The 26,179-nt window shown below is 51.8% G+C and overlaps 2 protein-coding genes and 1 long non-coding RNA gene across 3 annotated transcripts; all 3 read right to left on the reverse strand.

The window, feature by feature from the left end:
• Window positions 1-2,704: 2,704 nt before the first annotated feature.
• Window positions 2,705-5,626, reverse strand: LOC103636522 (ABC transporter G family member 16). Its single transcript, XM_008658865.2, has one exon. It carries the CDS (start codon window positions 5,308-5,310, stop codon window positions 3,079-3,081), a length of 2,232 nt encoding a protein of 743 aa, XP_008657087.1. The 5' UTR covers window positions 5,311-5,626; the 3' UTR covers window positions 2,705-3,078.
• Window positions 5,627-8,410: 2,784 nt separating this feature from the next.
• LOC109941449 (uncharacterized) lies at window positions 8,411-12,325 on the reverse strand. Its single transcript, XR_002264087.2, has 4 exons — window positions 11,689-12,325; window positions 9,693-11,529; window positions 9,181-9,454; window positions 8,411-9,101 (listed from the first exon to the last, which is right to left on the reverse strand). It is a non-coding gene; the product is annotated as an uncharacterized lncRNA (long non-coding RNA).
• Window positions 12,326-13,139: 814 nt separating this feature from the next.
• LOC103636523 (histone H4) lies at window positions 13,140-13,765 on the reverse strand. The gene has a single exon (XM_008658866.3). It carries the CDS (start codon window positions 13,687-13,689, stop codon window positions 13,378-13,380), a length of 312 nt encoding a protein of 103 aa, XP_008657088.1. The 5' UTR covers window positions 13,690-13,765; the 3' UTR covers window positions 13,140-13,377.
• Window positions 13,766-26,179: the final 12,414 nt, after the last annotated feature.

Below are 26,179 nucleotides of genomic sequence, written 5' to 3' on the forward strand. Positions count from 1 at the left end.
GAAAAAAGCGTGAAGCTAAAGGAGAAGCCGCTGGATATAAACCCTGCCAAAGGGGCCCTTAATTTCTCCTTCAAGCTTCAAATCCTACTGTGGCAATCTGTGCTAAACGGGGCCCTACAGTCTTGGAGACTTGGACTGCTTGCCTCGCGGTCAGGGCTTTGTAATGTCCGTCTCCATTTTGGTGTCTTGTTCAGCCCAGTTCGCATGCACTTACAACAAAATGACGCCAAAACAGAGCAGCCAGCAGCTTCCGCTGATCCAAATCCATTCGATCATCTTTTGAAAGGCTGCCGGTACGGTGTTCTCTAGCAAGCCGGCGCTCACGTCGTTGCTCGTTATGGACGAGTCCGGGGTTCTTTTTTCCCCTGTTGTTCGTATCGCCTCTGCCCATTTGGCTTTGATGTTTCTGCCGGTCCTCACAGCCATGCGACCAAGCCATGCCAGTGGCAGTTGGGTTTCAAGACTATGATTCTACGAAGGTTTTGAAGAGTGCTCGAGTTCCCATCTCCATTTCTCCAGGTGCAGGGGAGTCAAATGGTACAAATAATGGCTAACAAACTGAAAGTTTCTGTGCGTCAAAGCCGAGTGGCCGAGGCAGAACAGTAGACTCCAAAGTTTCAGCAATTCTGGTTACATGGAAGACCGACTGGAATCTATACTGGTGCTGGTGGTAATTATTTCGGAAACATGGTAGACTGATATGTACACCGATCGTCACCGCTTTTGTCTCTCCAGTCTCTGCCTTCACCCCCATTCAGCACACGTTCACTTTTCGTAAAAGTTTCAGTCTACCTTGAGCTTTATGGATGGTGTATTGAGACGAAGGCACGCACACCGTCGCACGACCTCATCAGCGATGATCACCAGGTTACCCACAACATAGGAAGAAGAATTTGGAAACTGGAAGGGGGCAGAAGAAGAACAGAAAGATACGCGGAATGATTCGCTTGCCCCCCCCCCCCCCCCCCCCCCCCCCCCTCTCTCTCTCTGTGTGGTGCCAAGATTGTGCCTTTGCTTCGACAGACATCGAATAGAAAACAAAGTGAGTATTTGTTTGTGCCTATAGACTAATATTTCAGGTACACGTCTGAACTTAACTTGTCTCTGATGTTTTATCTGTGACACTGGCTGATTTAGGGGCTGTTTAGTTCGTGGCTAAATGTGTCACATTTTGCCTAAGGTTAGTCGTTCGAATTGGAGAACTAACCTTAAGCAGAAAAGTTATGCAAAGTGTGGCAAGTTAGACATCAAACCAAATAGGCCTTTACCGTCTCTGACGTACGCTTCACCTGCCCCGCCGCTGGATCGCCTACCTGCAATGCACCCTTTAACATCAGGCAGCCGTGTTTTCGTCATCCTCATCTAATCCAATCCAATCCATCAACCCCAAAACTCTTTGCAAATCACTTATATTTAGCTAAGCGACATAGTCCTGCATCCGTACAGGGAAAAAAACAAGTCTAGGTGAAATTTTCGATAGAAACCTGACTTGGATTAAGTTTGTATGTTCGCTGTCATAGGCAACTATCTACTATATATGTCCTTTAAGGGCTTGTTCGGTTACACCAATCCAGAAGGAGATTTGAGGGGTTTAAATCCTCTCCTAATCAAAATTTTTTTTGAAGGATCAGGAGGGGGAAACCCCTACTGCGCATTTTATTAGGAAGCGAAAATTAAAGGTTAGGCCCTGGTCCTAGTCAAAATTGACTAGGAGAGAATTTAAACCTCTCAAATCTCCTTCTGGATTGGTGTAACCGAATATGCCCTAATTTGTTTCATGTTGCCTTTCTTTTGTTGAACTATATATGTAAGACGGTCGGTCCGGTGCGAGTTTGTTGAGCGACGGTTGACCTGCACGGCACGTCGACTTGTCCATGCATCGCATGCGTGCATGCATTACGTCACGCCTGGTCTCAAAGAGAGATTTTTTTTATTAAGGCAAGAAGAGCACAGGAAGCAGTGTCGAGCGAGACGCAGGCAGCAGGTCTTTGCCGTCTCGGTATCAGACTCTCTGCCTCGCCGGTTTGGTTTGGTGCGGTGCAGTTCATCTAAATTCTACTTGTACAGGGCCTTGGCCGTCCACGCCGTGTGCCGCCGATCGCATACAGACAGGGTACGCGCTCTGCTTGCTTTCCATTGGAAATCCGTTTGCCCAACAAGCAACGACCTCTGCAGAGGTCCAGACCAGGAAATGCGTCGTGCGTGCATGCATGTGGCCTCCTCCGATGACGATAATAATATCGGACGACCATGTCAAGTCTCTCTGTACTGTACAGACTTGATGCTACCAGCTGCTGCCTGCGTTGCGGAAGGAACACGGATGTCACGACTCGTTAATTAATGACCCGCAAGTACCGGTATGACCCCTCTGGTCTGGATATAATGCACCTAACTGTAATCGACCATAATCCCCTAGTACTGTACTGTAGCAACAGAAAAACATTATGTTAATGATGTGCTGCTCCATGGCATCTATGAGTGTCACGTGAAGAACACCGAGACGGATGAGAAGATCGATTAGGTGCGGCTTGTCCTTCCCGTAGTTTGGATTTTAACAAGGGTTATGCTTTGTTCGTCAATGAAAAACAGTAAAACACTATGATCTTCCAAACTCTAGGAAACATGGAAGTTGGATGCTTTGCTCGTCAACTTGACCGTCTTCTTCAGAATTTAGAGAAACACTAGAACATAACAGAGTACATGGTTCTCCTCACAACTTAATACTACTGCGCGCTGAAGCAGCGGAGCTACAAAAGAACAGTCACATCTTATAAATCCTTCGTCTTTGGACACATATATAAACACGAACAAAAAGCTAGTTAGTGCACGTGCACCCAGGCGTATGTGTATACTTGCAAAACGACTTATTTCTATCATCAAATCACCAGAAAAGAAAGAAAGAAAAAGAACGTGAACAATCACCACCTAATAATTAACTACGTACGTCTTCTTTCACCCGGGCCTCCTTCGGCAACGCTTGCTTTCTCCCCATGGGCCATGTCCAGCCAGCTTCCACCTTTCAAATGTACAACGGCGCGCACACGCACGCGCAAGTCCGCAGTCCGTGCCGTGGCGCGATCACCTCCTCTTGTTCTTGCTGCCGAGCACGAGGCTGAAGTAGAAGAGGATCCGGAAGAGGAACCCCCAAGCCATGGTGACGAGCAGGCACTCCCACTTGCCGAGCTGCGTCACCGCCGCCTGCTGCAGCACGCCGCGGCCCGTGACCACGCACGTGTCGGCGCCGATCCCCACCCCGAGCGCCGAGCTGATGGACGCGAGCACCCGGGCCTTCACCGCGTCCGGCAGCCCCGCCAGCGGGGAGTTGTCGAAGATCTGCGCGCCCCGCACGAAGCACTCGCCGCCCCGGCCGAACTCGTTCTGCAGCACGCCCTCGAACGGGTACTTGATCAGCGACAGGTAGTGGAACCAGATCCAGTAGGGCGGGATCCTGTCCCGGGTGATGAAGAAGCCGCTGAAGAGCAGGAAGTAGGCGAGGATGGCGACCACCACGGTGTAGCCGATCATCACGTGCGGTATCACCCCGGAGAGGAACGTGACGAAGCCGCTGCCCGCCCAGAACGACGCCAGGATGGCCAGCGTGTAGAAGGCGAACCCGGGCACGCCGCCCGCGAGCCCGACGGCGAAGAAGGTTGTGAGGGCGAAGGCGAGGGAGAGGACCACGAGCGGCGGGAAGGAGACGAGTGCGTTGGAGAGCACGTAGGACGCGCGCCGGTACGCGCCGTAGGCCGTCTCGCGCAGGAACACGTAGCGCTCCTGGAGGAACACCGGCAGCGCGTCGGCGCAGGTGTAGTACATGGTGGACATGGCGAACGCGAAGAAGCCCAGCCGCTCCTGCGCCCCCTTGGGGGACTGGTCCAGCCGGAAGAAGACGGTGGCGAGGATCGCGCCGGTGACCACCACGGCCCCGAGGCGTATGAGGAACAGCTCGGGCATGCGCCGCGTGTTGATCGCTGACCGCTTCGTCAGCACCTTCATCTCCACCCAGAACGGGTTGGCGTAGGTGCGCACGGACGCGGCCTCCCCGGCCACGTCCGAGCCCGACACCAGCTTCCCGCGCGAAATGCTCGCGCTGATGGCCTCCTTGAGCGACATCGCCGAGCCGCCGTCCCCTTGGGCAGCCGCAGGGCTCGTCGTCCGCGCGTGCATGAGCTGCCACGTGCGCTGGAAGTCGACGAGCGGCTTGGTCCCCGTGGGCGACGACTCCAGCTCGCGGATCAGGTCGAGCGCGAACTCGGCGCGGTTCTCGTCGTCGGGCACCGGGAAGCCGAACTCGGCGAAGTAGGACGGCAGCGCGGAAGGCGGGCCGCTGAAGACCGTGCGGCCACCGGAGAGCAGGATGAGGCGGTCGAGGAGGCCGAGGATGCGCTGGCTCGGCTGGTGGATGGACGTGATGACAATGCTGCCGCTCTCGGCGATGCGGCGGAGCACCTTGACGACCATGAACGCGGAGGTGGAGTCGAGCCCCGACGTGGGCTCGTCGAGGAACAGGAGGATGGGGTCGTGGATGATGTCGGTGCCGATGGACACCCTGCGGCGCTCTCCCCCGGACACCCCGCGGTGGCCCTCGTCGCCGATGATGGTGCCGGCCGCGGCGCGGAGGCCGAGCTGGTCGATGAGCGCCTGCACGCGCGCGCGCTTCTTGGCGGGCGACAGCGCCCGCGGGAGGCGAAACTCGGCGGCGAAGGAGAGCGTCTCGGCGACGGTGAGCATGGGGAACAGCAGGTCGTCCTGCATGACGTACGCGGAGATGGACTTGAGGACGGCGCCCGTGAGGGGCTCCCCGTTGAGCGTGACGGCGCCCTTGAGCGCGTCCCGGGAGATGCGGTGCGCCAGCGCGTCGATGAGCGTGGACTTGCCGGAGCCGCTGGCGCCCATGACGGCCAGGATCTCGCCCTCCCTCGCGTCCCCGGAGACGCCGTCCAGCAGCGCCCTGGTGGTGACGCGGTCGGAGCGGCGCTGCAGGGGCAGCAGGCCGGGGCCAGGGCCGCCGCGCCCGTGCTGCTTGGCGCGGACGCTGTAGGTCAGGCTGCTGAACGCCAGGCGGAAGTGCACGGTCCGTCCGATGGCCGTCGCGCCGGCGACTCCCGCCACCGCGTCACGGTCGGGCGTGGTGGTGGCGTGCGGCAGCGGCAGCGAGAACGCGGACGCGGAGCCGTCATCGTCCGCCGGGTCGACGGTGGCGGCGCCGACGAGGCGGAGCATCTCGGCGAGGGACGGGTTCCGGCCCCTCTCCCGCGCGGGCGGGGGCGAGGCTAGGAACGGGAGGCGGTCCTGCACGGCGGGCGCCATCGCATGCGAGCACGCAGCCTCGCGATCGAAAACCCGTGGTGTACGTACGTGCTGCTGGCTGCACTTTCTCTGCCCACTCACTGGCGCAAAAGCGAGCGAGCCGAGCTTAAGTAAAGGGAGGGCGGGTGTGGTGGGTCCAGTAGGTCGTTCGGTCCAGTGTGGCTTCCAGGAGAGGACGAGAAGGTGCAGCAGACTTGGGGAGGCGTGGAGCTCAAGCTTGAAGGCCGCTTGGGGGCGTTGTCGTCAGTGGTCACGGCGGGAGAATGGTGGGAGGAGGAAACGGTCTAGGGGTCGGAGAGAGGCGTCCGCGGGGCTGATGGTGTGTGTAGGAGACGGGATGGTGGCCAACGCGCGGGCGGGGTCGTGGTGTTGCCGCTGCCGGCGGGGGAGTGCATGGTCAGCGGGGACCGGGGGGAGGGTGGGTTTGCTGGCTTCCACGTCGAATCGGTGCGATTTAGGTTGGGTGGGTGACGAGAGACGGAGGATTTAGGAAGAAAACAGCAACTTGCGTGCACTGGGCAATGCAATAGTGCATGTACATTCATTGGGGGCGTTGCAATCCACACGTTCCTGTGCTCTAAGCATGCAGAAAAAAAATGCCTTGTTTCGGTAGCTTGTCGAAAACAACACTTGATGTTTAAAATACGTAGCCTTGGCATAGCTGCACCGTACAGTTAGTTCGGCTAGATCTTCTAGACCTGCTGGTTTACGTAACATGTTGCATACGGTGGCAGTGTTCTATAGAAGCGCGTTGACAAGAAAAAGTGTAACGTTAGGTTCGACATCTGTTGACCACGTACATTTGGATGTTTAGATGTCAGAAATACGATACCGAGTTGGTAAGCAAATAACCCCAAGACGACGGTGGCAGGGTGCTAGGCTGCCATTGATTATTTGTTTTTATATAAATATTATTAAGTAGAATAAGAGTACTCATTATGATGACCTTATGGCAGCAGGTGCAGTATATATGAGGCGGACCGTGTGCCGTGATGGTAAACCAATTTGGTTACGAAGTTATAGAGCATTTCGCTGTTTCAAATGTATGCATCTCAGTCGTTACCCTATCCATATGCCGTGTAAAAAGCAGCCAAGAACTTGCTCTGACGAAGGTGCTAAAAACGAATGTTCTCTACTGCACCGCCCACATAATGAACATTGCAGCCTGCAGGGTTGGTGGTGTATAAATTTTTAGGCGGCTTCGTTGCCAGTACATGTCGCTCGGAATAAGGCGCAACAAGGTAACAAGGTAGCGATGAAAACCGTTTTCAAAAATTCTGTAACCGGAGCCCCGTAATTGTTTCATATCTGTAAAGACAACATTATTTTCGAAAATTACTGTTTTTAATTTTGAATTTCTTCAGATATCTATCAACACCGTATTTAGTCGCCGACAGGTAGATTAATTATAAAGTCAGATAAACTTCTAACCGACCGGCGATCGTTTTCGACTTCCCTACCCACATGCCAATGGCTACGCGCATATACAGAAACTAGCTACGAAGCGGTAAAGCCTATAAAAGCGCATCCGCTTATCCGCATTGGAAAGCGGAAAGCAACGCGTAACCGCGGTACAAAAGTCTCCTGCATAGTTGCGTGATCGCGTCACCTGAGGCAAACGCAACGAATGGAAAGCGAAAACCATAGACATCCATAAATCCTCATCCCACGATGCATGCCGACCAGCTTCGGGCTCGCAACGGCGATCGCATGCGCTTGCACAAGTGCACAGCCCCCACTCCCCCTCCCCCAGGCCCCAAGAGGCAGGCATGAGAATAGACGGGTCCGTCCCTACGTTCCACACAGGCAGGTCCGACCGAGTCGGTCTGTTGAAAAACTGGTTTTGGCCCCCATCCCATCCCTCCGTTCCGTTGCCTCGGGCGCAGGGTGGCGGTGCCTTTGCGCGCCTCATCTGCCGCGCCGCAGCCGCTCGGACCTGGCATCACGCGACGCCATCACTGTGCCACGCGCGGCACGGAACCAAGAACCCCCCGCCAACCTTGCCGTCCGCCTCTTCTCGGCGGCGGCGTGGTAGCCGCCCGCAGGGCACTGCTTCCCCGCACCCCTGTGGCCTGTGGGGGGTGGACTGAAACTGAAGTTAACTACCGACAGGAACAGGACACCGCCGGCCAATCAGGCGGACCACAAGCAGAACGGCCCGCCCATCAGGATCTGGCCCTGCATGGGACTGGGTGGATACGATACGCCGCGCGTGGCATCAGGCTGTGGCACGCCGCGTGAGGGGCGGTGGATACGCCGCGCCAGCGCGGTGCACCTTGCCTGACCCTGCCCGGCATTCTGGCACTGGTACGGCTTATATTTCTAACAGATGCGTACAGTAGATTATCACCTACAACCTTAACGAAATGCATTGTAATTAACGAACCTCTGCTAAAAAATAAATTTGAAGGATGGTTCTATTAACCATCTCTATGAATATAATCATCTATAGAAACGATTTCTATAACCGAACCGCCTCAAAAATATAGAAGAAGTATCAGTGATGAATATGTTATGAAACCGTGGCTGAAATTCATTAACAAATGTAGTACTCGTAGTCAAAACGGGTCCAAAAATAACCTCCCTACAAACACCCGTCTTCGTTGCGTGCAGTTGTTCATGCATGACTATAGCTGTTCATGTCATTATTGAACTTATTTGGAGGTAAGAAATTGCAAAAGAGAGAGAGAGAGAGAGAGAGAGAGAGAGCAAGAGAGAATTGTCCTTTGAACCTTTGAAGGAGTTTAGATTTGAGAGATGGATTTATGTCATTCTCATAATCCTTGACAAAACCTAACTATACATTTGTTTTACTATTTTTAAAAAAATCTAGATATTTTTTATTTTTGCTAGTAATTTTGGACTAATTTTTTGCCCACCTTACTTGATTCACATCTACTCTATTTAACTTTAGTGCCTCATCCATCATTTGGTCATCTGAGATCCAACTTCCTTGCTTTTTAAGAACACTATACCAGCTTTTGAAGGACACAAGACCAGCAGTTGTTCAAATGGCTTATTGTCGCCTTGAGGAGCTTGCCAATGCATTTTCAGTCCATTAACATTTCTTTTGTGGTCAACTGGCCTGGTGCTGTTGAAGTCATCTGTAACTTGATCCTAGAATTAACATTTTTTTTGCGTGGACTCTTTTACATAATAAAGTGGTGCTGACTGCTAACAACCTGCAGAAGAAACATTGACAGTGCAACCTAGTTTGCTGTCTTTGTAACTCAGCGTTGGAGACGGTATCTTATTTATGCAAAGATTATCCTTTCAGTAGAGAGGTGTGGGATAAAATATTGACATTGGGGAACTGTTCCTTCCTGAGAGGAATCCAGGCTTCCGTGTCGTTGTATGGTTGGTGGAGAAATATAAGAGGTCTCTGTAATAGGCAATCTAGAAGAAATTTCGATGGTCTTCTGATCTATTTTTGGTGGAGCCTATGGTTAGAGAGAAACAACAGGATCTTCAGGAACCAGCAGAAAAATGCAAAGCAGATCGCTTCTTTAGTGAAAGAGCTAGTGGGTGCTTTCTTGAGTTAGTTTGTGCCAGGTAGTTTCGGAGTTGTGATTAGGCTCAGTAGACGGTTGTTTTTGTCCTTCTTCTTTCTTTTCTCCTCCCTTTGTCTTCGAGTGCGTGTCTTGTAAGTGTATCTCCTTTCTAATATATTGGAGCGGCAAATCTTTTGCCCTCCCTTTCAAAAAAAAACTTGATCCTAGAATTTATCATTCTTCTTGCCATAGCCCATAGCCATCAATTGGGTCGGTAGAATGATTCAACCAAGCACTTGCCTAAAATATATACAAAGAAATAAACTAAGTACCATTCTAAACAGTCAATATAATTAGAGAAAGACGAGAAAATTGTTACCAATCTAACTTCATCGTGGGTGGCACTCCTGTCGACCTCGACGTCATTGTCGTCATCAATGTCATTTTTCTTAGATCCTGCTGCTGAAATCGCTGGTGGAGTCCCTTTACTAAAGGGTGCTGGTGTCGGGGAGAAAGAACCAAAGTTCTGACTGCTACCAACAAAATAGAAATCCTCTGATGATGGTTCAGGATCTTGACTCAATGGAGAAAATGGTGGTTGTAGATAACTTAGAAACCGTTGATAACTTAGAAACCCACCAAGAGAATACAACCTGAAATATCATTGACTCGGTTAATTTCATACCTTGCTAAAGTTTAGAAATTTGATACTGAGATAAATCACAAAAATCTTCAGTACATCACCTATTCCTCAAAAAAATAGCATGTACATGACTACAAGTACCATTGCACTATCATGGCACAAAACAGACAATCATTCTGAAGGGAAAAAATATAAATGTAGATATATGGTTAAGGGAAAGTTAGCATGGACTGAAGAATCAATCTCACCGAGGCTGTAGAAGGAGGAACCTGGCCGCCAACCGGACATGCCAGCAGTACCCGACTGGAAGCTAGCTGCTAGGGATGGCTGTAGCCTGTAGTTGCCCCAATCTACGGAGACAACAGCACTAGAGTTGGGCCAGTGGGTCCGCCCCCATGGCTATGAGCCTTCTTCCCCACAGCAGAGGTACACAATAGTAAACCAGGGACGGTTGCAGTTGCCCCAGTCGATGGAGATGGCGGTACTGGAGTTGAAGCAGTGGCTGCGTGCCCATGGCCACAATATATATGCTGCAAATAGAATGCCATAGATGTTTGCCTTGGTGTGGCAAAATCCAGGTTACGTGATGTTTGGTTCCCTATGGTTTTTGAGAAGTTGGATAATGCACAAAATCCAATATAGATCACGTTATCAATTTCTGTTGAGGTTGTGAGTTATGGCACAAAATCCAATACAAAATGTAGAAGCCATTTGTCATGTGGGGCCTCGTTCTGTCACCTTCTGTGTTAGATTCGTATGTGTCAAACCATTATAGAGTCAAGAATAGTTTACTTGTCGCCTTTTGCATGCAAAGGCTCCTGAACCTCCACGCAGCTTGTCCTTAGGGTTGGGGGATTGTTCTGTATGCTTCGTTTTGTTTGTCTGCGTATACTGCAACCTCACTAAGGCCCTGTTTGGTTCATACCTCATTTGTAGAATCTCATTCTGGAATCTTATTATTAGCCAAAACGAAGGGGATGTCTGGAACACAAGAGTTTCACAAGTAGTCAAGTATAATAAATTCCAGCATGAATCTGGTTACATAAGAGTATTAGGACTCGTTTGGCAGAGCTCCGCTCCATGATTCTCTAGCTCCGAGAGCCGATTCTCTAATAGAGTGATTCTAATTGATTTTCTAGCAGAAGTGAATCTATTTGACAAAAACTGTTTGGCAAATAGGCTGTGAAGTGATTCCTAAGAGGTTAGAGAGTAGAGAGCAGGTTGGAAGCGGTGGGAAGCATGTTCTTTTGCTCCCACTTTATAGTACAAAATAAATTCTCGCCATGGAGCAGTTCAGATTTTTACCATTTGGCTCTGCGGGAGTAATTCTCGCTATGAGCGGAGCTGTGGGAGATCTGCCAAACGACCCCTTAGAGTGTCCCAGACAGGCCTAACAAGGCATATGCAACAGAACATGAATCTCGAGGGTTGCACATAATCAAGGTGACAGTTGTCTGACCACTTGTTAATTGCTCTAAATATTAAAAGGAAAGGAAAGGACGCAGGACAGTAACAGATTTACCAGTGACGAAGGTGCAGCAGTGTTACCAGCATCTCTCTTCCATAATGTAGTGCCTGGTGGAGGTGGCTGGTTGCTGGTGTGTGCATAATTGGAACCAATGGTAATAGTTCTTGTATCAGGAGCAGAGCTACCAGTTACCACTACTAGTAACTGCAAGGCCACCTGAACTCTGTGCAGACTGATCATAATAGTTAGCTCATTGGCTGTACTGCTGCTGGTAGTGGGCAGAGCTTGTAGGATGTGAACGACAACTCTGAGCTACATTACTATTTGGGGTGAAACTCTGATACAACTGGTCATGATTATTCACAGAACTTCCATTACCAGGCATTGTTTTGATGATAATAGTAATTGCTTGTTGCATATCCTGGCATGGTCTGATGAGCACCAACAGTATAATATGTGTTACTTGTTGGACCAACATAAGATCCTGAATCCAGAAACGATGTAAGAAGCTGGTAAGCAGCATCTGGACCTTGATCAACTCCTCATTGAACAGAAGAATCATTTGCCACTTGTGGATAGTTATAGTAATGGTTTTGATGTTGTAGAGCACTGTAGACCTGTTGAACCGATGTCAGATAAGAGTTAGCTGACCGAATCAAATGAGATTCACTCTTTGTCACACTTTGAATATCTCCTGAAACTGATACATCCCTTTGGAGATCATAATAAACAGACTTTTGATTCATAATATCCATTAAATAGTACAAGAAACTCACAGTCAGAAAAGTCAAATGATGGCTAGGAGGTAAAGATAGGTACAGAGATGGAATGGTTTACTCCTAGCTCCTGCTCTGGTAATTAGAAAAAACAACGAGAGAAACCATTGTCGGATCAGCATTCCATACAGAACAGCATATCTGGCACTGGCAGAACAAAACGACTATGGAAAGAAATTGTGAAACCTAGGTTCATGGTGAGCATGGAAGTCACCACAAAGGCACTGATAGTGCTTGCTTACTACTTGACCATAAGGCCATCATAAGTAATACTAATCAATCAATATGAACAGCATCAGAGACTATGAAGCAAGTGCCAACAAAGATTTGTATGCAGTAATGCAGCAACGTAAGAATTTTTTCATTGCTATTATAACATGTGATCAGCCCTAAAGAAATTGTAATAGAGCTAACTAATGACAGGATATGATATTGGCTGACCCTGACTAATGATTTCATATGCAACAAGAATAGATGATTATTTTTGGTACTGCAGCCAGTGAAATCCTTCCTCCATTATCAATATAGTCTATTTAACCGTAAATCATGTAAGCCATGGCAGAATCAACTCATTTGCGATTAGCGGCAAACCCAGCCCTTATGTTTAAGGTGTGCCAGGAAAAAAATAAAAAAGAAACAAAAATCAGGGTTCAAACGGTGACTAGCTGCTTCAAAACACAACACTTAAACCACTAATTAGGTGACAGAATAGTTATTGCACACTAAAGATAATTTCTCTTTCGTTTTTTAGGGTCCGCCCCTCTTTGTGATGCCTCGTTGTTAATGTTAGGTAACAGAATAATAATTGCAGTTAAACTATACTATAGTCGGAGTACATAGCTACTAATATACTCCATTATAAATTGTAAGTCATTTTAGTTTTCTCCTAAATTAAACATCAATAACTTGAAACAAGTTTATAGAAAAATACATAAATATCAACAACATTAAACTAGATTCAATAGATACACCATATAAATATATTTTACTAGTGCATTTATTTGATACTGTAAATGTTAACATTTTGTATAAATTTGGTACAAGTTTGATTTAACAACTAAAGCAACTGACAGTTAGTAACCAATGGAGTAGAATTGAGATATTCAAAGAACAGCAGCATCACTCCATATATATAAATGCTGCATTAAGCAAGATTTGAGTTATGTTCAAGCATCAATTCTACAGCCCCTTATTTAGCCATATATTCTATAACCTTGCTTCTTTATTATCTAAGAGTGAACCATTTTTGGCAAGCTGTAAAAACAGTGACTGAAGATGTCATACGTCTAGCAACAAGCTGAAGCCAAATACTCCTAAGCGTGGCTGAAGCGTCACGGACAGAAGAAGCTGTTGCAAAGACCTCGACAAATTAGGTTTCTAAATTTATCAATCTAATAAGAAAAAAATGCTAAATACTGGGAGCAACAAATATTCAGATAGCCAGCACAAAATTAAGCGAATTAACCCGATGTCCATAAGATTATGATATATTAGAAGTTCGAAACACGGAAATGCGGTACTCATATATTACTGTTTGACAGTGGCTTAGAGTGGTCGAACCCAACAACCGCTAACAATAAGCACTAGTGATAATAATACTACGAAACTAAGCACGTCATCCAGAATACTCTCGATTTCTTGACCGCGACCCAAGACTTTTGCCACGGCCACCAGCGGCGGTAGCGCCTCTCAGCCGCCGAATCCGTAGAGGGTGCGACCCTGGCGCTTGAGGGCGTAGACGACGTCCATGGCGGTGACGGTCTTGCGGCGGGCGTGCTCCGTGTAGGTTACGGCGTCGCGGATGACGTTCTCGAGGAAGATCTTGAGCACGCCGCGGGTCTCCTCGTAGATGAGCCCCGAGATGCGCTTCACGCCGCCCCTCCTCGCCAGCCTCCGGATCGCCGGCTTCGTGATGCCCTGGATGTTGTCGCGGAGAACCTTGCGGTGACGCTTGGCGCCGCCTTTGCCCAGACCCTTCCCGCCCTTGCCACGCCCCGACATGGTCGCTCGAACTCGGAGGAATTGGGGATTTGCTGGTGGGATTTGGAAGAGATGATGTGTACCTTTGGAGTTTGGACGAAGGGGGAGGGGTTATATAGAAAGCGTGCGGTGGTGTGCGGAGGCAGTCTGCGCCGTTCGATGGGCATCAGACGGACGGGTAGGAACTAGAGTTGGTATATGCTGCGGATCGCTGACGTGGTGCGAGCGCGGATCGCTGAGTTGGCTGCGGTGGGGCTGGATTTTTCGAGTATTGGCCTGCTGGACTTCCGGATTGAATATTTGGACGACAATTAGCGATATGAGACCCTTCTGCACTGCTCTGGTCTGATGTGCCATCAGATCGATCCGGCGGTGCATTAAGCCACCGAGTTCTTCGTCAAATGCTCTCTACACACTAGGTCAGGTGTCTCATTAGACTGGTCTAGTGCGTCACAAAGACTAAACTTTGAGTTCTTTTTTATCAAAACTTCTTCACTTCGAATTGGCTGGTGCTGAGAGATTTTATGACTTAGACAAACTTAAATAGAGCATGTCTATCAAGTCTGAGTCTTAGTTTCATATCTTAAGCTCAAGTTTTCTTCTTAACATCTGTTTCTGCTTAAAACAAATCCAAAATGACACTTCTGCTAGAAACTGGGATAGAGAGCAAACTAAAGTGCCAAACATATTCTAATATGTGTATACACAACTTATTTAAAGGTTCAAACCTCACTATTTTACCCTTTTACAAAAAGTTGCACTTTCTCGTCTTATTTGAGTTTATTTGAATTTCGGTTCCTTCAATTTGCATCCAATTAAACTTGTGTTCATAGATATAGCAACTATTTAGTCCAATATGTTGGGTTTGACATTAATCACCAAAACAATATGGAAATGACTCATTTGCCCATTCCCTTTTTACAATTAAATTATGATTCTGACTCAAACTTAGCTCAAAAACACTCTATCCAAAGTCTAAACTTCTCAATCCCTCAAAGGCGCTAAAATATGAGCCTAAAGGTATTTAGAAGTTATTCAAACTCATGAACTACTCATAGTTCAACTTATCCAAGTAATGCCCTTACTATCTTTGGTTTGAGCTATTATTATATTGAACACTTCAATTTCACTCATACGAATCTACATTCATAGACTTAGCAAACTAGTTAGATCACGATGTTTTGTTGGTCATCAAGCACCAAAACCAACATAGAAATGACTAAAAGCCCATTTCCTTTTAACCTCGATATATTGGTTTCATTTTATGTCCATACAAAATGTATATTTAAGTGCATAATAAAAGCTATACATGTTCTTTGGATGGATTTTTAGCAGTGTTGTAGCTATTGCAGCTACAATTTTTTTGTGTCTCAGAGTGTAGCAGCAGTCGCAGCCGTTTGGCTGTCTTGAAGTCCAGCCGAACAGCGTAATATGTATAGAAAAGTCAAAACATCTTATAATTTGGGACAGAGGGAGTATAAACAATAGAAACACAAGTCATGATTTTTAGTTGGATGCAAAATCATGTTGCAACATCTACCCAGTGTAATGCTAACTTAAACAAGCTTGAGTTGTGGCTATCATCATAGAGTTAGGGAAAGATTAAGACCTTTCCCCTACTCAGTGGTTGTGCTCAGGTGGCAGAGCAGAGGGAAATCCACTGTGGCGGTTCATGTACTTGTGTGACTAACACTTGGTGACGGCACACACACTACTAATGTAGGCCACGAGCACGCGATTTCCCTTGGTGGAGTTGAACCCAACAAGAATATCCATTATGTTTAGGGATGTTCCTAAAACATCCGATTTGTATCACAAATCTAATATTTTAGCATAGATATACATATAATTTGAAGCTAATTTTTGCCAATGTTATGAAGAATATTATGAAGTATTTAAATAAATTTGTGTATACTTTTTTATGTACATTATTTTCTCCCTACAACAAAAAAGGTGAAAAAACATCCAAATCCGTATTCGAATAGACATCCGAATTTTATATCAATTATTTAAAAATATCTAGAATGAATTTAATGTTTATTTTTTTTGTGAAGATTAATAGCCTCAATGCTAAAAACAAGAATATAAATTTACATAGCAAATTCTATATGTTATTTGTTTACAATCGAAGAAAGAAGACCAAAAAATTGACATCCGAATAAATATCCGGATCCATCCCTAATTATGTTCATCGTCTCAAGTTCCTTCGCATTCACGTCACTGTCACCCACCACCATGGCTGCGTCTGATAGGTCCCCTCCGTTGGGTGTCGCATGAAAGTCGGTAGCCTTTGTAGCCTCCTTATGATGGTGGTCCGCGGAGGCAATGGACGCCTTGCGGCAGCGCCTATGGCGGCCGGTGTAGGGAGAGGGGGATGAATGGCCTTAGTGCAAGTGAGAGCAGATGGTGGTGGGAGTAAGGATGACAATTTCCCCTATGGGGGGCGGGTCTCGACGGGGATCTGAGCCAAATAGGGTGGGATGGGGCTAAAATTTTCCCCATGGGGATGGCGAGACAGGAACCCGAAACTTAACGAGGCGGGGGCAGGGATGAATTTGCCCATGCGAGGATCCGACGAGGACTCGAATCTCTTCCTTGCATGGCATATGTGTTTGGTACTGAAATGAGCCAGCGGACGGTCCGGCCCTGAGGCCGGACGGTCCGCGGTCCGGACAGTCCGCGCCTGTGGGCCGGACGGTTCGCGCGTGCGCAGAACAGATTAGGGTTCCGAGTTTTGTGCTACGGTTGTTATCTATATTCGCGGAATTAGCTCGGAATCAGTTGAGTAAAGGGTCTAGCCCCCCTCCTCTATAAATAGAGAGGTTTACGGCCGATTTGTAATCATCATCAATCGAATCAATACAACTTCTATCTCGCATTTTATCCTAGGAGTAGTTCTAGTCTAGTTTAGGTTTAGCCTCTCGATCCCCAAATTCTCCGCCTCTCCTCGACTCTACGTCGATTAGAGGAGTCTAGGTCGGCCTGCCCGAGCCTAGACACCACCTAGGATCTCTCCTCCCCGACGGGGTCCCTCCCGGGAGCGAGATCCAGGCGCCACCGGCGATCTTCCGCCGCCCCTGCATACGCGCGGACCGTCCGGCCCTAGGGCGCGGACCGTCCGGCCGTCAGGCAGGGAACCCGAGCTCCTGCACCAGGTCGCGGACCGTCCGGCCCTGTGCCGCGGACCGTCCGCGCCTGACCAGAGAGCATCGCCGCCTCGCGCCAGGTCGCGGACCGTCCAGCCCTGTGCCATGGACCGTCCGCGCCTGACCAGAGAGCACCGTCGCTGGTTCTTTTGAAGTGATTGGCGCCTCCAAAAAGGTGTCAACATAGTTTTTGGTGACTCCGCTGGGGACGACAAATATAGACGCATCAAATCGGCCATCAATGGCCGGTTCAAGGGATAGCTCTGATGTTTCCCCAAGCAACATCATAGAGCCGACTTGGGAAACCTTGCCGGCTGACGAACAGTTCCAGTTTGAGGAGCACAAGGAGCGTATGATCCAGGAGGCAAAAGCAAAATTCTTGGCCGACTTCAAAGTGGACAGGAACAACAAGGTCGTCCAACATCGGGCGATGGATCCGGCTTCGCTCCAACCCACACCAGATATCCCCAATGTAAGTAATACCAACGAGCTACAATCTCTTAGAAATTATGTAGAAGAGCAACGTGAACAAATGCAGAACATCATAGGGGGTATGCAAAGCGATTTTAAGAGACTAGTACGTGCATTTGATAAATCTAATATCGCAAATTTTCCTTCGCACGAGGTTGAGTTAGGGGTAACACGCGTAATACATTGGCTACAGGTTGTCACGACCAGTCACAACCCCTTTATGGGATGCCGATGGACACATACCCTGAGCAACCGCAAATCGGTAGCAAATCAGCCGATCTGCACATGCCCGGACCGTCCGCACGTGAGCGCGGACCGTCCGGGCCAGCAACAGTCGGGCCTATTTTTAATGAGTTACCTAGATATGCGTCCGAGCCACCACACACGGTACAAAATCTAAACTACCCAGTCGGACCGTCCGCATACAACGACGGACGGTCCGCGTATAATCACGGACGGTCCGGACCAATGTCCGGACAGTCCGCGCAGGACCTTTTTGAGGAGGATTGTTACCTGAATCCTCACCCGTCCCAGCAACATTTCCCATCGCGCTATGCAATGCATCAACCCATTAATTCGAGATCTAGAGCCCAGGAAAACTTTTCGGCCCCACCTAGAAGGCCGGAAAAGAACGATCAAACATATGAACCATGTAGGGCAAGTGGCAATGCACCATGTAGCTCAAACCAATGGGGGGAAAGACAACATGCTAATATCCAGCCAACCCCACCTATGTTTGATCAGAGAGCCGGTGGTCTCGCACCGGCTGCCATTGATATAGTAAGGGAAGAAATAGCCGGGGCGTTCCGAGATAAGCTCGGAGTAAGCATGGTCCCTGGGGGCAATCATATCGGTAACCTTATGACAGCCGATTTGATCACCACCCATGCCCACAGGGAACCAGGATACCCGAATTCACAAAATTTTCGGGTGATCAAGGAAAGAACACACGTGAACACATAGGCCAATTTTTAGCACAATTAGGAGAGTTGGCCGACACAGAGGCATTTCGCGTACGTTTATTTTCATTATCTTTAACAGGAACTGCGTTTGCATGGTACGCCACTTTACCTCCTAATTCCATTTCATCATGGGGGGATCTAGAACAAAATTTTCATGATCATTTTTTCTCCGGTGACTATGAGTTGGATTTGGTAGATTTAGTGTCGTTACGACAAGAAAAAGATGAATCGGTTAATGATTACATCCGGAGATTCCGAGATACAAGAAACCGATGCTTCTAAATTCATTTAGCAGAAAAACAGCTAGCAGGATTAGCCTTTAATGGTCTACGATATTATTTAAAAGAAAGATTAGAAGGCATCCAATTTTTTACACTAGCACATTTACACCAGAGAGCTTTGGCTTGTGAAAACCGAAGCAAAGAAACTGCTAAAACAGTTCGTCACAACGTACATATAGTAGAATGCGACCAAAGTAGCTCAGATGACGAATCAGCATAAGTGTATGCTGCTGAAATGGTTTGGCCAAAACAGGCCAAATCTTCAGCTTGTTCCTCCTTACAGCCGGTTCAAAAGAAACGGCAAGAGGAGGTTAAATTTATGTTTAATGTTGGTAAGTGTGATAAAATATTTGATGAATTACTCAAAAATGGCAACATTAAAATAAATCGCACTATTCCATCCGCTGACGAGCTAAAACGTCGGGCATACTGCAAGTGGCATAACTCATTTTCTCATGCCACTAATGATTGTAATGTGTTCCGTCGACAGATTCAATCGGCCATTAATGAGGGACGATTGAAATTTCAGGAAATGCAGGTAGATACAGAGCCCTTTCCGATGAACATGATCGACTTCGAGGGCAAGAAAGTCCTGGTTCGGCCAAACATAGCTGATAAAGGCAAAGGCAAAGAGACAATCATCGGCAATACTAAAGAGGCCGATGAGGGTCGTAAAGTTTCTTGCAGGAAAGTGGTGGCCAAGAAGACTCCCGATGGAGGGGAGACCCTGAAGGTGACCATCACAGCCTCTAGCACTGGGGGGCAAGCGCAGACAGGGAGACAGATGCAGGAACCCATGCTGCGCATCCCGGACGGTCCGGCACATAGGCGCGGACGGTCCGGTACCCCGCCGGACGGTCCGGAGAACTCCAGTGGACGGTCCGGCCGTGCTCAAGACTCACAACGGCCACGTACTTTCAAACCACGACGACCAGAGATAGGTACGTGGAAAACAAATACATTTAAGGCAGCTGGTCGGTTGGTCAAAGCCGACCCAACTTTTGATCAATTATTGTCTAAATACGTAAAAAAGAAGGCCGGCCCCAGTGACCGGCCAGCAAAGCGACCCCGCTCACCCATTCATGAGCAGCGTCAGGTAAGGCCGATTGGACCACCTCACCAATCGAAAGAAATGAAAGATCATATTGTACAATTGAGACCTAAAATACCAACATGGGCACCTCCACCCCCTTATCCGCCTATGCCATATCCATACACATATTTACCTCCACCATATGTCCCAAATCAAATGTGGGGCATGCCACCATATCCATTTAGGATGCCACAGTACCCCGCCTGGGGGGCACCCCAAACATCTGTTTTTGACAGGCTGACGCCACCAGTACAAGACCGATTGAGCACCGCTCAATCCGGTCACCAGGCACAGACCCAACAGGATTGCTGGACTACTCGGCCTCCAAGGCCGACCAATCCGGCAGGGGGGCATGTACCTGCAGCAACCGAAAGGACAACAAAGAAGGACGTGATCAAAATAGGTACTGCAGATGTTGTCGTACAGGAAGATAATAAAGGGCCGATAATTTTTGGTGAATCGGACAACACAACGAAAAAAGAAGATACGACTACCATCAAAACAGCCGATCCAAAATACTCCATGCCTCGATGGTGCCCAGCGGGATTGACACGGTCCCAACAGAGAAAATTACAACGCGTAAGAGCAAAAGAAAACCAGGAAAAGGAGGCAGAAAAGATATTCAATGACACACATCCACAGTACCCGCCACCGCAAAAGAAATGGAGACCAAAGGCCATTGAAGAAAAACAAACGGCCACAAAGATAGAAAATGAAACAACACTTGTACAACACCCTGCAGGTATGGAAAGTAGCCTGGCCAGCAAGACTGGACAATCTGCACCAGGCGCGGACCGTCCGCCCCTGGAGTCCGGACCGTCCGCACCACACAAGGAAGCCTCCAACGACATGCCAACATCAATGGAAGAAGACGACCTGCTGGGAGAAGACTTGGTCGACTACGAGGCTTCTCCAGAACGCCGAGGTATGGATGTAAATGTTATTACATTTTCTGCCAATTGTACTATTATCGGCGACGATGAACCTGTTGTTGCCCAGTTCGATTTTGGTCCTAAAGAAGCCACCTTTACTAAACCAAAGGAATCGGTAAATCATTTAAAGCCGCTCTTCGTGCGCGGTCACATTGATGGAATACCGATTGCTAAGATGTTGGTAGATGGAGGGGCAGCTGTGTCGGGGACCATAATTAGGGGTACCCTCAAGGCTCCTAATTCTCAGCTGGTAACCCCCATCAGCATAAAGCTGCAAAGGCCTGATGGGTGCGATTAAGTCAGGGATCGGTCCATACGAGGGACTCGATCACGCCTCACCCGAGCCTAGCCTCGGACAAGGGCAGCCGACCCCGGAGGATCTCCGTCTCGCCCGAGGCCCCCCTCCAGCGGCGAATGTGTTCCCGGCTCGCCCGAGGCCCTGTCTTCGCTAAGAAGCAACCCTGACCAAATCGCCGCACTGACCGACCAAGTCGCATGAGCATTTAATGCAAAGGTGGCCTGACACCTTTATCCTGACGCGCGCGCCCCAGAGCCAAAGTGACCGCCGTCACTTCGCCGCTCCACTGACCGGCCTGATAGAAAGACAGCACCGCCTGCGCCGCTCCGACTGCGGTGCCACTCGACAGAGTGAGGCTGACAGGTAGTCAGGCCCGGTCGAAGGCACCATAGGAAGCTCCGCTTCGCCCGACCCAGGGCTCGGACTCGGGCTAAGTCCTAGAAGACGGCGAACTCCACTCCGCCCGACCCAGGGCTCGGACTCAGGCTAAGTCCCGGAAGACGGCGAACTCCGCTCCGCCCGACCCAAGGCTCGGACTCGGGCTAAGTCCCGGAAGACGGCGAACTCTGCCCGACACAGGGCTCGGACTCGGGCTAAGTCCCGGAAGACGGCGAACTCCGCCTGACCCAGGGCTCGGACTCGGGCTAAGCCCCAGAAGACGACGAACTCCGCACCGCCCGACCCAGGGCTTGGACTCGGGCTAGGCCCCGGAAGACGGCGAACTCCGCTCCGCCCGACCCAGGGCTCGGACTCGGGCTAAGCCCCAGAAGACGACGAACTCCGCACCGCCCGACCCAGGGCTTGGACTCGGGCTAGGCCCCGGAAGACGGCGAACTCCGCTCCGCCCGACCCAGGGCTCGGACTCGGGCTAAGCCCCAGAAGACGACGAACTCCGCTCCGCCCGACCCAGGGCTCGGACTCGAGCTAAGCCCCAGAAGACGATGAACTCCGCTTCGCCCGACCCAGGGCTCGGACTCCGCCCCGGCATCAGCCGGCGATCTCCGCCTCGCCCGAACCTGGGGCTCGGACCCGACCTCGGCCACGGAAGACAGACTCGACCTCGACTTCGAAGGAGCTTCCACATCGCCCAACCTAGGGCGCAGACCAACCACGTCAACAGGAGGCGCCATCATCACCCTACCCCGAGCTGACTCGGGCCGCAGGGAACAAGACCGGCGTCCCATCTGGCTCGCTCCGCCAGATAGGCAATGATGGCGCCCTGCATACTCTGTGACGACGGCGGCTCTTAGCCCCCTTACGGAAGCAAGAGGACGTCAGCAAGGACTCAACCGCTCCGACAGCTGTCCCTCCGCCAGGCTCCATCGCTCCTCCGACGGCCACGACATCACACCAGCTGGGTGTCAAAATCTCTCTGGCTGCCACAATGGCATGTACTTAGGGCGCTAGCTCTCCTCCGCTAGACACGTAGCACTCTGCTACACCCCCCATTGTACACCTGGATCCTCTCCTTACGCCTATAAAAGGAAGGACCAGGGCCCTCTTAGAAAGGGTTGGCCGCGCGGGGACGGGGACGAGATACGCGCTCGCTTGAAGCCGCTCGCTCCCTCTCCCGCGTGGACGCTTGTAACCCCCTATTGCAAGTGCACCCGACCTGGGCGCGGGACGAACGAAGGCCGCGGGATTCCCACCTCTCTCATGCCGGTCTCCGGCCGCCTCGCTCTCCCCCCTTCGCGCTCGGCCTCGCGCTCGACCCATCTGGGCTGGGGCACGCGGCGACATTCACTCGTCGGCCTAGGGACCCCCCAGTCTCAAAACGCCGACAGTTGGCGCGCCAGGTAGGGGCCTGTTGCGTGTTGACGAACAGCTTCCCGTCAAGCTCCAGATGGGCAGTCTCCAGCAACTTCTCCAACCCAGGACGGTGCTCCGTTTCGGGAGCCTTGAGTTCATGTCCCTCGACGGCAGCTACGACATGATACTCCTTCCACCACCGTGCGATAACGACAATGGCGGTCGACAGCCCGCCCGCCGGCGGCGGAATCGACGACGTCTTCCCCGCGTGGTGGAAGAACAACATTCGAGCTCACCCCGTCCTCTCCCCCGCCGACGGAGGAGGAGGCGGGGCAACCAAGGCCAAGCAGGAGGCAGTGCCTCGTCGGCTGTCGAGCGAGTCGACGGCCCCAGCGCCCCAACGGGGGGCGCGTCGGGCATCGACCTCGCGTTTGAGGCGAAGGCGAGTGCTGTCTCCCCGCAACACCCCAATCTCGAGCAAGCGGACGACGCCAGCACGCTCGCGAAAAGCTTGTTGGACGTCACCCTCGTACCTGAGACGACGGTGCAGTCAGTCCCCGACGTGACCTCATCACCGCCCGTCGACCAAAAGGTACCGACCGATTCCCATCCTACGTCTTTCGGATTCAGCCTCAACCCGCCTAGCGGCTTCGCTTTGGTGGGTGCTCTCGTAGAGGCGAGTCCAAACCCTCTAGGGTTTCGTATGCGGTCACCTTGGGACCGGCTGACGGACGTCTCGACCTACGGGCCCTCTGGGCCCGAGGAAGACGACGAGCCCAGCATCTGTTGGGATTTATCTGGACTTGGCAACCCCAGTGCCATGCGGGACTTCATGACCGCATGCGACTACTGCCTTTCCGACTGTTCCGACGGTAGCCGTAGCCTCGGCGATGAGGACTGCGGCCCAAGTCGCGAATGCTTCCACGTCGATCTAGGGGGACCCTCCGAAGGCAACCATCTCGGCATGCCGGAGGACGGTGATCTCCCTAGGCCGGTGCCTCGCGTCGACATCCCACGGGAGCTAGCTGTGGTCCCCGTTCAAGCGGGGGGCCACGGCCCACAGCTCGAGCAAATCCGCGGGGTGCAGGCCAGGCTCGCCGAGGGAGCAGGAGCGCTTGAGCCGATCCGCCGGGACGTCGGGAAGGCATGGGCGGGCCAACCTCCGGCCGGAGAAATACGTCATCTACCCTAGGGCTTCCAGCACCGCGTCGCCGACGACGTCAGGGTCAGGCCACCACCCGCATCTAGTGGGGTCGGCCAGAACCTGGCAGCAGCAGCGATGCTTCTTCGCGCGATGCCGGAGCCATCAACCACCGAGGGGCGACGAATCCAGGGGGAGCTCAAGAATCTCCTGGAAGGCGCCGCGGTCCGACGGGCCGAGAGCTCTACCTCCCGAAGGCAGGGGTACCCTCGGAACCTCATGCCGCGACTTCCCGATTCATGCGGGAAGCCTCGGTCTACACCGGATGCACGCGCAACACAACGCCTGCGGCCCCGGGTCGCCTCGGCAACGAGCACCATCACCGCGACCGTCGGGCCCACCTCGACGAGAGGGTGCGCCGAGGCTACCACCCCAGGCGTGGGAGATGCTACGACAGCGGGAAGGATCGGAGTCCCTCGCCCGAGCCACCCGGTCCGCAGGCCTTCAGCCGAGCCATACGACGGGCGCCGTTCCCGACCCGGTTCTGACCCCCGACTACTATCACGAAGTACTCGGGGGAGACAAGACCGGAACTATGGCTCGCGGACTACCGTCTGGCCTGTCAACTGGGTGGAACGGACGATGACAACCTCATCATCCGCAACCTCCCCCTGTTCCTCTCTGACACCGCTCGCGCCTGGTTGGAGCACCTGCCTCCGGGGCAGATCTCCAACTGGGACGACCTAGTCCAAGCTTTCGCTGGCAATTTCCAGGGCACGTACGTGCGCCCCGGGAATTCCTGGGACCTCCGAAGCTGCCGGCAGCAGCTGGGAGAGTCTCTCCGGGACTACATCCGGCGATTCTCGAAGCAGCGCACCGAGCTGCCCAACATCACCGACTCGGATGTCATCGGCGCGTTCCTCGCCGGCACCACCTGCCGCGACCTGGTGAGCAAGCTGGGTCGCAAGACCCCCACCAGGGCGAGCGAGCTGATGGACATCGCCACCAAGTTCGCCTCCGGCCAGGAGGCGGTCGAGGCTATCTTCCGGAAGGACAAGCAGCCCCAGGGCCGCCCTTTGGAAGATGCCCCCGAGGCGTCAACTCAGCGCGGCGCCAAGAAGAAGGGCAAGAAGAAGTCGCAAGCGAAACGCGACGCCGCCGACGCGGACCTTGTCGCCGCCGCCGAGTACAAGAACCCTCGGAAGCCCCCCGGAGGTGCCAACCTCTTCGACAAGATGCTCAAGGAGCCGTGCCCCTATCACCAGGGGCCCGTCAAGCACACCCTTGAGAAGTGCGTCATGCTTCGGCGCCACTTCCACAGGGCCGGGCCACCCGCGGAGGGTGGCAAGGCCCGCGACGATGACAAGAAGGAAGATCACTAGGCAGGAGAGTTCCCCGAGGTCCGCGACTGCTTCATGATCTATGGTGGGCAAGCGGCGAACGCCTCGGCTCGGCACCGCAAGCAAGAGCACCGGGAGGTCTGTTCGGTGAAGGTGGCGGCGCCAGTCTACCTAGACTGGTCCGACAAGCCCATCATCTTCGACCAAGCCGACCACCCCGACCATGTGCCGAGCCCGGGGAAATACCCGCTCGTCGTCGACCCCATCATCGGCGACGTCAGGCTCACCAAGGTCCTCATGGACGGAGGTAGCAGCCTCAACATCATCTACGCCGAGACCCTCGGGCTCCTGCGTGTCGATCTGTCCTCCATCCGGGCAGGCGCTGCGCCCTTCCATGGGATCATTCCTGGGAAGCGTGTCCAGCCCCTCGGACAGCTCGACCTTCCCGTCTGCTTTGGGACACCCTCCAACTTCCGAAGGGAGACCCTGACGTTCGAGGTGGTTGGGTTCCGAGGAACCTACCACGCGGTACTGGGGAGGCCATGTTACGCGAAGTTCATGGCCGTCCCCAACTACACCTACCTGAAGCTCAAGATGCCGGGCCCCAACGGGGTCATCACCGTCGGCCCCACGTACAAACACGCGTTCGAATGCGACGTGGAGTGCGTGGAATACGCCGAGGCCCTCGCCGAGTCCGAGGCCCTCATCGCCGACCTGGAGAGCCTCTCGAAGGAGGTGCCAGACGTGAAGCGTCATGCCGGCAACTTTGAGCCAGCGGAGACGGTTAAGTCAGTCCCCCTCGACCCCAGCAATGACGCCTCTAAGCAAGTCCGGATCGACTCTAAGCTCGGTCCCAAATAGGAAGCAGTGCTCGTCGACTTTCTCCGCGCGAACGCCGACGTCTTCGCGTGGAGTCCCTCGGACATGCCCGGCATACCGAGGGATGTCGTCGAGCACTCGCTGGACATCCGAGCCGGAGCCCGACCCGTCAAGCAGCCTCTGCGCCGATTCGACGAGGAGAAGCGCAGAGCCATAGGCGAGGAGATCCACAAGCTAATGGTGGCAGGGTTCATCAAGGAGGTATTCCATCCCGAATGG

Source organism: Zea mays, chromosome 8 (assembly GCF_902167145.1).
Source record: "Zea mays cultivar B73 chromosome 8, Zm-B73-REFERENCE-NAM-5.0, whole genome shotgun sequence".
In the NCBI taxonomy this organism is placed as follows: domain Eukaryota; kingdom Viridiplantae; phylum Streptophyta; class Magnoliopsida; order Poales; family Poaceae; genus Zea; species Zea mays.